The following is a 15,448-nucleotide window of genomic DNA, read 5'->3' as shown; positions in this document are numbered from 1 at the left end:
TGTGTACAGGTTGTAGGGTTAATTTAGTTTAAGTTTTCTTTTGGATTATATGAATAATACTAATAAAATGAACTCGTCATTCAAAGTTGGAGGCGGTAAAATGTGGAATAACATACCAACTTAAATTAAATATTACCTAACAATTCTTCTTCATTCAAAGCTAGATATTATCAATCTCATCTTTTTACCACAAAACTAAACATTTCCCTTGATTTATTTTGCATTTACGTTTCACAATGCAAATCTGGTGTTCTTTTACCTGATTGTGTAATCCTGTATGTTGTTAAATAAATAAATAAATACAATTGTGTTATTTTAGTTACGGTACCTGACGGTGCTGTTTGTATCGTTGTGTCCGGTCCCCAATCACCAGCTATCTCAAGATTATTAACAACTCGAGCGTTGGCAACATAAGCAGTACAACTTGATAATCCTGATAGTTCAACTTCTAATTGAGAACTTGTTGTGTTGATTATACCATGTATATTTCCATCTATGTCCAAATATCGCACTTGATATTGAATAATAGAGTTACATTGGATTCGATCATAACCAGAAACCGACTAAGAATAATATATAACAAAATATAATATTTAAGGTAGAACGGGCAAAGGGCCATTGTATTGATTTAAAATAATGCATTTAAACCGCTATAACAAAACATTTCTATAAAACATAGAAACGACTCTCCCAGTTTATTGCAATATAGAATAAATCTAGATATTTTGAAATACCTTTAAACTCAATGTGGCCTGATTGTCATCAATGGTTTTCAATTCAATCTCAGGATCATCCAATGGCTCTATATAAGATAAAATATAAATAATAAAACTTGAATAATACTGAGAAAAAAGGAAACAATATTAGGACAACAAATTTACGAAGCAATCCAGGAAATATGCTTTAGGGTTCTGTATTGTTCTTATACAATTTCGGATTTTCTCTCTTATTTAGACAAATTGAGTATTATTTTAAATAGTCCAGTATCAATCAATTGGCCAACAATCTTGATGGGTAAAAATAATCTTCGTTAAACATTAGAGTACCGTCTCACTTTTGACATTGTTCCCATGGCACTGGTGTAAAATGTGGTAGAATGTGTGACGTTGTACCAAAAGAATCGGTGGAATTCATATGCCAATTTATAATTTTTACTTTATTAAATAAATAATATTTTCCTGAAATTTCTAATTGTTCTTGTGATCCGCGTCAGTATGTGTAGTTTACTTAAATGATTTTAACAATTCTTGTAGAATAACTTACTTGTACATATGGTTTTTGTTGATCCAATGGCACTTGCTGGTCCATCAACCTCAATACCATCAACCATCCTCGAAAATTGAGAATAGAATTGATATTCTGTATTTGGAATGAGATTATCGATAATTATTAAATTATTATCTGGTTCTTCGGTTATTAATGTAAATGAATCCATTTGCGATAATTTATACAAAAGCTTCCGTTTTGTAATTGTGCCTGTTCCATAGTCTTCACCAAGAATCCAAGTGACGTCAAACGTTAGAGTAGTTGTTGTCTGGTTTACAACAGTTGGCGGTTCAGAGCGGTACGGTAATGCTAATGATTAAAGAAAAGAAAAGCACCAGGCATATTTTAACAAATAGATGTGGTCAATTCTCTGCTATCGTATATTACTTTATTTTACTTATAAACGTAAATATTATTTTTATTATTAAATATGGTTACTACCTATGGTTTTGAAATGAAAACTTTTCTTTGCTGTAGAAAAACTGTACTGTATTTATCGTCAATCGTTATCGTCCTAGTAGCCTCATAACATTAATAATAACACACTTTTTTTCGCTCCAATTTTCATTCAGGCTTACATTCATCATATCATAGAGATACTTTATAACGAATCCTATATGTGTCTCATTACCTATGCTGCAGTTTGTTCCAGCCCAAGCCTCGTGACATCCATTAGGACAACTTCCATCTCGATTACAATCGTCAGTGTCTTTGCAGTGACATGGAAAGGTACACAACACACCAAAGAATCCAGAAGGACATGACACAGGCTCTGTACACAGACACAGTAATATAATACGTCACCAATCAAAAGTAAATTAAATTATTGTGTAAAGTAAAAGTTAAATCAGTGTAAAATGAAATATTTTGCAAATTACCAAGCTTAGAGGGCTTATTTTTTCATATTAACATGTCAGCAATGAAATATATTAGAGATAATTATGTTTCTCCCCTGAAAGATAGTAATTTTATTTTTATACTAACAGTGGTCAATAGGGGCCTACATTCATATTTTATATCCGAAGTATCATACTATCACATATATCATATGTTTAAAAACAATAAAGTGAATACTTCCATCATCATTAGATTTGTACATCCAATATTTCTATTGATACCCTATGACGTCATTGTGATATGTCACATTTGATTGAGAACTTGTTCATGTGTGGAATTTTTCCGTTTGCTCTCTGACTGAGAACGAGTGGACGTAGGCTATAAAGTCATAACAATGAAAAAGTTGACCAAAATCATGGCAGAGAATAATCTCGCGATGATTTTCTGGGGGTGGGGGGGGGGGGTGTACTAATGGCATCTTACTTGTATCTTCTATATATAAATTTACGTAAGGGCAAAATTCGGTAAATCGCGCCTTACTTCAGAATGTTTACTCGATGGTATATAAAGTTGGTTCGTACTTTCGATACTGATTTTAACCACCTGATGTAACCCTGTTTACTAATTAAATGGAGTTCGATAATTAGTTATTGACGAAATTTAGGTTCAACGATTTGCCCCAAATAGGGGTGTTTTCCGATCGTGGTATACACTGTCCAATGCATGTCTATCTTGAAAAATACCCGCATACAATAATACGAGGATGCTTCGCATTTTCCTATCTCCTCCTACGATAATTGTTTTTAATGGATGAAAACCAGTTGAACAGCTCGAGTACAGCATCATAATGTTGAAGACAAACCTATTTTTTTAAAAACATACTATTTTGTTACATTTAATATACATTTATACAAATGTATTGATTTCCGATGAATGGAACATTCCAATAATAACTCTTTGCTTTAACACAAGTACCACCAGCTGTAGGTAAATTTATTGGCCCTTGGGGAATTAACCTAAAACCTATATATATATATATATAGTATTGCAATACTTAGACATTACTGTAAATACGTATTAACATTTGTGGTCGCCATTGAATTTACTGTGAGTGTGGGTACTGTTAGACTGTTATAACACAATCATGTACAAATAAACGTATTACTGTGAGTGTAGGCCCTACTGTTATATAGAACGTACAATATACAAATAAACTGTAGTACTGACAGTTGCTTCTCAACGTTTGTATTAATTAATAATTACAAAGAATATAAACGTTGTAGTGGTACGTGTATCGTTACATGTACATGCTATTTCAATGGACTATAACAGTGAACAGTTTTAACAAAGTATTAAATCGCAAATGTGTTACTGTATCAAGTGGTATAGGCCTATCAAACATGAAAAACATATTTTGTTACTGAGTAGATAAAGAATATTAAAACATTGTTCTTCTTTGTACCCATATCCTCTTCCCCATCCCTCAACCCTAATGTTACACACAAAACACAAATTGGGTTTGTTTAAATGAGTCCAAATAACAAATTTGGACTCATTTTGTGACAAGTTTCTCTTTCGGAAGTAATTCCCAGTGTGCTAATTTCAGTTTAATACATAAATCATCGTGTCTATTTATTCGTTTCTGTAAACAATAATAACTATTATCATCCTGCAGTACGTACATTAAAAAAAAGCAGTTTTGTTACGCTGAAATTACTGTGTATTCGAGAACCATCTGTGGGCACGACCTAGATGGTACGCGAGCGAAGCGAGCGTACCATCTAGTTTACTAAATAATTATACATTAATTATCATAAAATGATTGTTAATTATCAATTTTCAGTGGTAATTTTAAATAAAGGATTTAATGCTGAGGTTATTGCGTGGGTCTTATTGCTGGAAAGCCTTTTATTCAGAAAGTTAAGGATATAGGCCAGGCCTAAGCTACATACAATAGCCTGGCTTTTTACCAATTCGGTCCAACAGTGATAGCACCACGCCCACTAGATTACAGAGTCATGGATGGGAACTTTTAATTTCAGTCAAATCGAAATGTTATAGGTTTTATGGAAAATATAATAATATATTAATAATTACCGTACCTAGACATTTGTCTCCAGTGTAACCAGGTGAACATTGTGACCCGGCACTACATCCTATGTCTTTAGTGGGATCGCTTGTATCGAGTTGCTTACAGTTTTCATTAGCACAGTTACATTTTTGCCGACAATCTGCTCCGTAGTATAAATCTTCACATGCTTAAAAACATAATAGGTTCAAGACACTTTTTGATTTTATGAAGACACTGAAAATTGATTTTATTCTCATAATGAAATATTATACCTAAACTACTGTGTAGTCTATAACACTAATAAGGATATTATAAATACAAAGACAAATTACTGAAAAAAATTGACAATGCTGTGGGTATCAGTGGCTGGATATCAATGTAGATAGAAAATAAAATAAGCAAAAGGCTAAGGCAAAACTATAAAGTAAAACAGCCAGAAAAATTAACAGAAATTGTCTTTTGGACGTAAATATAATGTCTTTTGAATTGAATTGAATTTAAGAATGGAACTAAAAAACAACTCAAATAGTGGTTAATATTGAAACTTAAATTCTAGGAATAGTCAATGGAATAATTTTACCGATCTGGGAGTATGTTCAAATGTCCAAATAGGGGTTTTGGTTTTAAGTAGTAATTCTCAGTGGTTTTATTTTTGTCTCCATTTGACATCGTAGTCTCTATTGAAATTTGCAATCGAGTAACCAGCTGAATTAAAACATTCGGCTACAGGTTGATCAATCTTTAATGTTTTGATAGATGATTTGTGTTGTGTTATTCTCATATGGAGTGTTTTTGGTTTCTCTGACGTACTGTTTTCCACAAATTTTACATTAATTAAGATAAATGACGTTTTTTTTAGACAAAATGTATTGTCTGCGGTCGCCAGTTTGGTTACTCTTAAATTTTTCAGTATTTGCCGCAAAATTGACAGCCCAAATTCGGGCTTTCGTGAGAGTCAATTTAGATCTTACTAATATATCACGAAGGTGGGGAACTGAGTCCTGAGACGTTTTGTGGACTGTAGAATGGGCATATGTTTCTCAATAATAGCCGTAATGGAGGCAACCTAAGGTGATTGTCGAATTTGACTGACGTGGTTTGTACAGCGAGGAATATCTTTTCTTTATACCGGTAGTTGCTTCGCTGTATTCCTTCTTGTAATTTCTTTTCCGGAGATGTCCGGTTAGTTCTTCTGTACGATTCTAAAAATCTAAATCTGAAGAACAGATACGTCAGATACGTAATGCTTGACGTTCAGTACAGTTTCAGGGATGACAACTGCTAGGGAGAAGTTACATCTGTTGATTTACGGAATACGTCAGTTTTCACTAATCAATAATTATAATATCAATAAAAATTAGGTCTATTTTTGTAATTTCCAAATACCATATATCAGATATACTTTTTTTTTCATATTTTCAAGCATGCCTAAACAAGAATTCAATTCAAGTTATTTTAACTTCACAAAGTAAAATGCACAAGCAGTAAGGTAAAAAATATAATTAATAGAGCAAAGAAACTTGCTCTAGCACATTAAAGCTGAAATGTTATAACGATTGTCAAAATGTCCGAGAATTGAAAGGAATCAGATAAAGGTAAGATAACCCCAACCTAAAGTAAAAACTGATTAGGTGGCTTTTTGACAACAAACCTGTTTTACAATCGTTTCCTCCAAAACCATTGCTGCATGCACATCCAAATGGATCCGGTGGACAGAATAGAAATTCATCGCAATATCCACTTCTACTACATGAACTGGTGCATTCACGACCCCACCGATTATGACCACAACCTGTTAAAAGACTTTGAAGTCATGGTTTGATCTAAAGACACATTTAAAAAAGGAAACAACAGAAATACATATCCACAAAGAAATCTATTTTCATAAATTTACGGGCATAGAGGAACTATAATCCGCCTAACGGAAAATGAGTAAATACACATTGAATTTGTTGGACGTAATCGAATCACGCTTAAAATGCATTAAAACATAAATTATGTTATGATGATATCTCATTTTTCTCCTAAAATCGAGTACCCATTATATTTTAGAACACACATATTTGTTGATGCTCACAATTATAAGGTATATGGTACATCAAAATTCCTAGAAAAAGTCACCAAAATCATGTTTAATAATTTAGAATAACTTAAATACTATATAGTGTTTACCTTTTGATTATTTTTCTACATTTTACTGGAATCTGTGATTTTTTAATTCATACACATTTACAAGAGCAAACAAAAAAAAATCCAGTAAAATTATGTTTTGTGGAGATATGAGGCTTTGAGAGAATAGCGACAATAAGCTATTTATAATTATTTATCTTATATTTTATTTTATAATTAAATATGTTATTACTTTGTAGACAATCAGTGCCTTTAAATCCTGCTGGGCAAATACAGACACCCGTATTATCGTCACACATTCCTCCATTATAACATACGGGACAATCCATTTCACAATCTGGAGGATTCCATTTTGGTAACGGACAAGCTAAATGACAAAAATAAAATTGAAATAAAAATTGTGATATAATTAGTTCAAATATAAATAATTCAAATATTGCTATTGTGCTTTATAGGTACATCATTGCTTTTACAATTAAGATCTTTCACATAATGTCTATATGTGATTTTCTTTTTATAATGTTTGACACGAATGTGGAGTTACTGTATGTTTTATCATAATGAATGCTTTTAACATAATTGAAAGATAAGAAGGTACGTAAATTATGATTACTTTGTGAAAACGGTTATAATTACCTCTAACAATAAGTCTCATGATACCATGGTTACCATCTGGGCTATCTCCTGTATAACATTCATATACGCCATCATCTTTCATCCGTATGTTATCAATCACAGTAGACGTACTACCCCCCAGAGTGGCAATTTCTTCGCCATAATTAAATCTCCAACGTAAATCGTCCAGATTACTTCCTTCACTAAGATTAATAGTGACAGATTCTCCAATACCGACGGTTATCGTTCTGTACTCCATAACAATAGTGGCTGTAATATAATTGTGCAGTATTAATAAATACATACTGGTATCAATACTGGAAGGATAAAATGTAAATTTCCTTACCGTAGTTATGTCTCAACCACGTTCACTTGGATCGATATATGACATCTCCAATACTAACGGTATCGTTCTTTATACTGTAGTAACAATGACTGTATTAGCAAACCCTGTATGTAACAGGGTTACTTAACAATTTTTTTTTATATAGTTGCCTAACTATCCACAACGCACCCCTCACCTATCCTACGACACACCAAGCAACCAGGTTATTAAAAAAATATATAATAAAATATAAAACATTCTTAATACAAATTCTGGTTCGACCCACCCAAACCCAAACAACCCAACGGTTGTTAAATGTAGTTTATAACATTCCCAGTACAATTCTGGTAATTTTTGTTTTACTCCACAACATAAAAACCTTCCCGGAGGTGCTTCAATTCATTTTGATACCCCACTATCCCTAGCAACACCGCCTATTACCCTTTAGCCCCCTCACTCTGAGAAAATGCGTGCAGCAATAGTAATTTGTATGAAAAAAATAACTTAAGTGGGAAAAGGGATGTATGTAGACTCATTTTTAGCCACTATATTAAATGTTATAAACTTATCTAAACATTCACCGTAACATTTTTTTTTTTATATGTGAACTTTATTCAATCAATCGTACATTTGTTATAATGGTAACCACAATAAGGTATAATATTACAGTAGATTTTTACAAACAAAAAAACAAGACCAATATAAATATAAATTATAAAATATATACAATGATTAGTTACAGTAATGATAAAAATAAAAATTAATTGTTTATATTGACTATTATTGGAAACAGAAGTTGAATAATAAAATACTGGAAAGTTTAGTTAGAGGTTTACAATCAATGGAAAAGATGAAAACATATAATATTGTAAGTATTAAAAGTAGCATTGTTTAGAGAGATTACTGTATATTGGCAACGGCCTACAGTTGAACATGGTTTTAAGCAAAAGTTATATATTGATTGATTTAATCGGGCATCACTATAAGCAAAGCTTTAAAATGTGATGTCCTATGTAAGAATTAAAAATTGGAAAAATTAAATAAATAAATAAATTACAATAAAAACAATAACAATTAGTAAATATATATGTAAACAATAGAGACAATAAGCAATAATCATAAATGACAGTTGAATAAAAAAAAAATATATATATATTATTATACATGTAATAACAATTTCAAAAATATGACCAGAATAGATCATTCATAAAAAAAAGAAAAAAAGAAATCGATAATAAAAAATTTTTTGTTCTTAATACGATGTGATTTTAGGTATTAGAATATTTTTTGAGGAGATTAGTATGAATTGTTTTTTAAATAGTCCTATACTCTTGATTTCTCTTACTGAGTTTTCAAGGCTATTCCATATCTTGGCACCCCTATAGCATATACTTTGTTGTCCTATTTTGGTTCTCTTTAGTACAGTGGTATAGTTTTTTTTATTCCTGGTATCATAATTATGTGTTGATTCAATTGTTTGAAAGTAAGTGTCAAACGTAATTGGGAGCTGTTTATTATAAAATTGGAAGAGTAGTATTGCCATATGTTTTTCATAAAGATCAAATATATTTAATGTGTTGGTTTGTATAAATAGCGGTTGGGAAGGATGTTGATAGTGGACTTTGCATATAATTCGTAGTGCTTTTTTCTGGAGGATGTGAAGTCGGTTTAATTTACTTGGTTCGAAGGAGCCCCATACTACTATTGCATACGTTAAATGGGGAAGGATTATAGATTTATAAATTTGCAATAGAGTCATATATGGTAAAAAATACTTTAATTTATTCAGAATTCCTATTATCTTTGAAACTTTGTTTGCAATGCCATCAATATGGGTACAGAAGGACAAAAATTTGTCTAAGGTAACTCCTAAGAATTTGATATGGGTTACCTCTTCGAGTGTGGTGTTATTTACGTATAGTTGCATGTCTGTGAAGTCGGTTAAATTCTGGCGCCCTCTAAAGATTATATATTTAGTTTTATTTGTATTAATTGAGAGTTTGTTAGCTCTAAACCAAGTGGTTAGTCGTTGTAATTCGCAGTTTAGTATATTACATGCAACTATGGGGTCATTATGTTTGAGGAATATGTTTGTATCGTCCGCGAATATGATAAGTTCGACAACTTTGCTTACACAAAATATGTCATTTATAAATAACAAAAATAGCAATGGGCCAATTATAGATCCCTGTGGAACACCAACTTTTACTTCTCTTTTTATTGATTTGTGTGATTCAATAGTAACATACTGAGTTCTGTGGTTTAGGTAACTCCTGAACCAGTCTAACACAATACCACGTATGCCATAGCATTCCATTTTATTGATTAGAATTCTATGATCGATCGTATCGAAAGCTTTCGACAGATCTAGGAAAACACCTATAATGAATGAGTTGTTATCAATTGCTGATGTTATTTTTTCTAGTGTGTGTAGTAGAGCATGTGCAGTTGAATGTTTTTGTCGGAATCCATATTGAGATTGATTTATTATGTTGTATTTATTAAGGTATGAAATGGTTTGGTCGTAGACAACTCTTTCATATATTTTAGAAAGACATGGTAAGATTGATATGGGTCGATAATTATTAAGGTTTTGCCTATCGCCACTTTTAAAAACAGGTATAGTTTTGGCACATTTTAGTTCATCAGGGAATCGGCCAGTGGCGAGTGAAACGTTTATTAAGTGTGAAATAGGTTTTGTAAGGTAGACGGAATTGTACTTGATATAGTGAGCACTGATATCATCGTGACCTGGTGTTTTATCTGTTTCTAATTTATTAATGTATGTCATTATTTTGTATTCTGTTGTGGGTCTGAAATACATAGAATTAAGGTAGTTACCAGTCAAATATGACGTTGGATCAATGGCAGGGTTGTTATCATGGTTAATTTTGTCAGCTAATTGTTTCCCAATATTAATAAAGTAAGAATTGAATGCATCGGATTTTGTTTCTGGGTTAGTGTATGTCTCTGTCACATGTTTTAGGTTTGATGGCAGTTTGGATTTTTTCTTCCTACCTAAAAGTTGATTAATGGCATTCCACGTTTCTTCATATTATTTTTATTTTTTTCAAATTTATTAAAATAGTATTCCTTTTTTCGTTTTCTAATAATATTGGTAAGTACGTTTCTATAGTTTGTATATTTAGATTTATTTATGTTTGTCGGTCTACGTTTGTATTTGCTATATAATTTGTTTCTAGTAACAATTGACTTAGCAATTGATTCCGTTATCCAAGGAGATTGAAGTTTATTAGCTTTGAGTTTTATCTTTTTTATTGGAAAGCATATATTAACTAATGATTGCAGAGTTGTGGAAAAATGTTGATATGCTTTGTTTGCGTCATTTGATTCTAGGACATCCTGCCATTGTTGATTTGCAAGTTCATGCTTAAAATGATCAATGTTGATACTGTTTGTTTTCGCGTTTATAACAGTATACGTTGTTATGATAATGGTGAGTTTCGGATGTGTTTATGCAGAACATTGGAAGGTGGTCGGATATATCCGAATATATGATACCAGTGTTTATGTTATTTGTTAGATGGGAATTGTAGAGAATATTATCTATTATGGAAGCAGAGTTTTCTGTTATTCTTGTGGGCTTATTAATAAGAAAAGTGAAGGACTGGGACTGGATATTGTCAAGGTGGGATTCGATGTTTTTGTCTCTCATGTGTTGGCTAATGTCTAAGTTCATATCACCAGTAATGTATGCTAGCTTATTTTCTTTGTTAATCATCTGCATGACTATTGACAACTAATTGTTGAAAGTTTGTACATTTGTAAAAACTCCTTGAATACCGTTCAAGATTCAGAATATCATTTTGTAGGCCTATACTGGTAATTTTTTTCTTTTCTGTTTCAAGTGTTGTTGAAATATCAACTGTAGGCCTAATACCAACGCAAAAAAGGAAACATTTGTTTAATGAACAAACGTAAACTTCCCTCTTCTATTATAGATATTTAAAGTCATTACCGAATTACTCACCAGAAGTGGATGTCAATACAATAGCTGAATGTGCGACTACTTCGTCTCTCTTTGCTTGAAATGAAAATACACCAACTCTCTCAGTCTGCTGTAGTCTTTCAACACCTAGATACCTGAAAGCATCGCTTACTCGGTATAAAATTCTGCTATTTGTGTGAAATACTTTACCGTCTGGCATATCTATCGCTTGACGCTTTATATTCCCAACTGAATGGCCAGTATCATCCCAAGTCACGTTGTCTTTCCCATCAATGTTCTTGTTTAAAACTGAAACGGATAACTCTCGAATGTCTCCGTAACGTGCGTATCCTCGAAACCAACTATTAGTGTTAGATGTCGTCAGTGGTGTGGCAGAAAAACATGTTATATCTAATGGATCTATAAAAAAAAGTTATGGTTACTTTATTACATTCAGTCACTTTACTGCAACTAGGTTAATCTCGTAAAAACGGCGAGTAAATGATGGTACGGTCTATTTTCTCGAGTTTGATATTATTACCTTTGTAGTCCTGTGAAGTTACTTTTTACTTTGAATATTTGAATATTTCTAACTAACGAATATTCTGATTATGCAAACATTTTCGTATATTATATTAGCTCCCGCTTTAAATATTGTTCTCGCTCGTACGCCACTCACAAGTTGGCCTATACACGTACTTGCTCAAGGACGCACAGAGTGGCGAACACACTGGTGATGACGGGTGAGACGCGAGCTTGTGTGCGGAAGTTCTGCACGTCTACTCGCCAACACAATGTTTACCACACAGCGTACGAAAAGTTACAGATTTTCACTTAATTGTTTGCACAGTGAGTCATAGAGGAAAGTAGTGTTTTAATTGGTATGTACGTGTTTATAGGCCTAAATGACCGACTTATACAGTATCTGCTATTGTGCTGTTTTCCAGTACCTCTATCCTATTTCTAGTACCACCCTCGATTCAGTGAAATATAGTCTATCGCTTACGTGAATTAGATCACTACATTGAAACTCTGTTTCTTTGCAATTACAAAGATAGGAAAATTTAGTAACCAAAAATAATGTTTAAAACACATTCAAACAGACATCTAAAAGGGGAAAAACAAGTTTAATGAAATTTAAACAGCGGTTATAAGAAGTGAAAAGACTGAACAATAACAAAATAAGAGGAAAAGGATACGGTCGACGAGGAAACGTTTTTAGGTCTAGAAAACTAACCCTATGTAGCATACCTGATGACCCGGATTGAAACGTCAATGACGAGAAAGCTAGGCCTATAAACAGGCGAATGCAGTTTGGAAAACATTTAGCCAACATCTTTACTAAAGTTTATATCTTCGATCGTCTTACATAGGCCTACAATGACAATTAATAAATGAATGTAGGCCTACTACACACATTCATAGTCAGTACAGTATAAATATTGCAAATACTTCCTTATGTATTCGTTGTCAATCCGTGATAGATTTATCCATGGAATGCTTTATTTAGATTACTTAACAATAGTCCTTTATACTTCGTCGCTAAACCCGGTACGAAACTTGAATACAATCTATATATAAATTTACGTAAGGGCAAAATTCGGTAAACTGCGCCTTACTTCTAGAATTTTTATTCGATGGTATATAAAGTTGGTTCGTACTTTCGGTACTGATTTTAACCACCTGATGTAACCCTGTTTACTAATTAAATTAAGTTAGATAATTAGTTATTGACGATTAAAACGAATTTAGGTTCAACGATTTGCCCCAAATAGGGGTGTTTTCCGATCGTGGTATACACTGTCTAATGGATGTCCATCTTGAAAAATACCCGCCACAAAAATGCGAGGAGGCTTCGCATTTTCCTATCTCCTCCTATGATAATTGTTTTTAATAGCTGAAAACCGGTTGAACAGCTAGAGTACAGCATCATAATGTTGAAGACAGGCCGATTTTTTAAAAAAAATACTATTTTGATAGATTTAATATACGTTTATAGAAATGTATTGATTTTCAATGAATGGAACATTCCAAATTATTGCATACCTCCATGGTTTAACACAAGTAGGTACATTTATAGACCCTTGGAGAATAAACAGAAATAGTATTGTAATGCTATACAATACTGCAAATAGGTATTAACCACTTTTGATCGCCATTTGAATCAAAAGTGTGTTGGTACTGTTAGATATAATATAAACAAATATACTAATAAACTTTATCACTGTGAGTGTGGGTAGCCCCTACTTTTAGATTATAAACACATAATTATATAATACTTTATTACTGTCAATTGTTTCTCAACGTTTGTATTAATTAATAATTACAAAAATATAAACGTATTAGTGGTCTTTAAATGTACTTTACTATTTCAATCGACCATGAGACAGTTTTAATAAAGTATTAAATCGGAAATGTTTTACTCTATTTAGTGGTATATTATTTATAGGCCTATAAAAAAAATATTTCGTTAATGATTGGATAATAAAGAAATATAAAGAATAATTTAACAAAATTGGGTTTGTTTAAATGAGTCCAAATAACAAATTTTGACTCATTTTGTGACAAGTTTCTAGGTGCTAATTTTGGTTGACTACATAAATCATTGTGTCTATTTATTTGTTTCTGTAAACGACAATGTTTTATAGTCCTGCCGTACGTACATTTGAAACCGCCAGTTTTTTTACGCTGAAATTACTATGTATTCGAGAACCATCTGTGGGCAATTGTTCAAACAATTCAAACTAATTCCGCCATCTATATTATAAGTGAGAGAGTTTGTCTGTCTGTCTGTCTGTTTGTCTGTCTGTTTGTTTGTTTGTTCGATATACAAATTTTTTTTACTGCACATAATCTTACATATGGGGTATCAAAATGACTGCAATTGTACCGGGAATGTTCTAAGCTATATTTCAACATCATCCGCCACCTAGGATCCAAGTTAGGGACCAAAATGTGGTAAAAACCCCCACTTTCGATGTTTGTTCGTTATACAAATTCCTGTTTCTGCACGTAACCATACGTATGGGGTATCAAAATGATGGCAATTGTACCCGGAAGGTTTTAAACTACATTAAAAAAAAATCCCCCGACTGTACTCCTGGGGTTTTTGTGGGAGGGGTTGGGGCGGAGGTGGTGTGGTGGTTTGTGATGTCATTTTTTGCTAGGGCTCGAGGTTGTAGGCTATCGAATTGTAAAGTTATACTACAAAAGTTTTACAGTATTTGAATTATCCTCAGCAAGGCGTTTGGGGAAATATAGATATAGATATAGATATTTTATCCATTAACCAATATGACACCTATTCAATTACACATTTAGCAAAGTACTTTTACCATTATCCAGCTATGTATCGGTCTCTTGGATTGTCTCATTACAGACCCAGTGGGGTTGGGAGTTTGGGAGTTTGGGAGTTTGGGAGTTTGGGAGTTTGGGTTCAGGGGATAATGGGGATTTTGATTGCTTACACCAGAATTGTGGTTGGAAAATGTTAAAGTATTTAATCATCCCTGGGAAGCGGATGGGAGTTTGGGGTGGGGATGTAGGCCTATCACAATGACCGAAACTGTATTTGGAATGTTTTAAACTACATTTGAAAACTGCCACTGAGGTATTATGGGTTGGGAGTGATAATAACATAATTTGTTCTGGAACCGGCTTCAACACATCACCCAGTGTATCTGGGGAGTGTTTGTAGGGGGAGGAGGAGCGAAAATACTAACGTAATGAAGTAGCCTATATGATTGGATTGTACTAGGAAAAGTTACTAAATTTGAACTGTCCAGGGGAGGAGTTAAGGTTTGTTGATGGTGGCTGGGGTGCTGAAAGGAGAAAGAAGGCTGGGGGACCGCAGTATCTAAATTACATATTTTAATTATCAGTCAATATGACACCTATTTATTTACACAATTTACAACGTACTTCAACCATTATTAGACCCATCGTAGCTATGCATACTCCTCTCAATTCGAAGCTTAGGTTGAATTGAATTTGTCCATCACTGGGAAGAATTTGTTTTTAAGAAAGAGTATGGGGTGTTATTGAAGAGGGGTGGAGGTTGGTGAGTATAGACAGATACTGCCGTCGGTTGTTATGTACTGAGAAGGCTGTAAACTAATTTTGAAACCCACCCTGGGGCGGGTATAATTTCTAGTGATTCAATAATACTAATAGCTGTTTATTGCAACAGCAAACTAGAGAAAAGAAAAGCAAATAAAGAAGCAAAGGGAGTCATTGTTGGTTATTACTTCTTTGT

The 15,448-nt window shown here is 32.9% G+C and overlaps 1 protein-coding gene across 1 annotated transcript; it reads right to left on the bottom strand.

Moving 5' to 3' along the window:
* Positions 1-1,237: 1,237 nt before the first annotated feature.
* On the bottom strand, positions 1,238-12,618 carry LOC140049854 (uncharacterized). Its single transcript, XM_072094804.1, has 8 exons — positions 12,445-12,618; positions 11,236-11,613; positions 6,941-7,189; positions 6,537-6,671; positions 5,826-5,966; positions 4,206-4,361; positions 1,898-2,038; positions 1,238-1,575 (listed from the first exon to the last, which is right to left on the bottom strand). Exons 1-8 carry the CDS (start codon positions 12,527-12,529, stop codon positions 1,238-1,240), a joined length of 1,623 nt encoding a protein of 540 aa, XP_071950905.1. The 5' UTR covers positions 12,530-12,618.
* Between the last annotated feature and the right edge of the window lie 2,830 nt (positions 12,619-15,448).

Source organism: Antedon mediterranea, chromosome 5, assembly GCF_964355755.1.
Source record: "Antedon mediterranea chromosome 5, ecAntMedi1.1, whole genome shotgun sequence".
In the NCBI taxonomy this organism is placed as follows: Eukaryota; Metazoa; Echinodermata; class Crinoidea; order Comatulida; family Antedonidae; genus Antedon; species Antedon mediterranea.
Note: the sequence above shows the minus strand (reverse complement) of the source record. Positions and strands in the feature narration are given on the sequence as shown.

Bases quoted from the DNA above. Each gene is read 5' to 3' on its own strand.
- LOC140049854 (XM_072094804.1), bottom strand. From the start codon at position 12,529: ATGTTGGCTAAATGTTTTCCAAACTGCATTCGCCTGTTTATAGGCCTA. The intron at 11,614-12,444 runs GTATGCTACATA...TTTTTTTTATAG, and splicing joins GTTTCAATCCGGGTCATCAG to ATCCATTAGATATAACATGT. The intron at 4,362-5,825 runs GTTTGTTGTCAA...TATGTTTTTAAG, and splicing joins AGGAAACGATTGTAAAACAG to CATGTGAAGATTTATACTAC.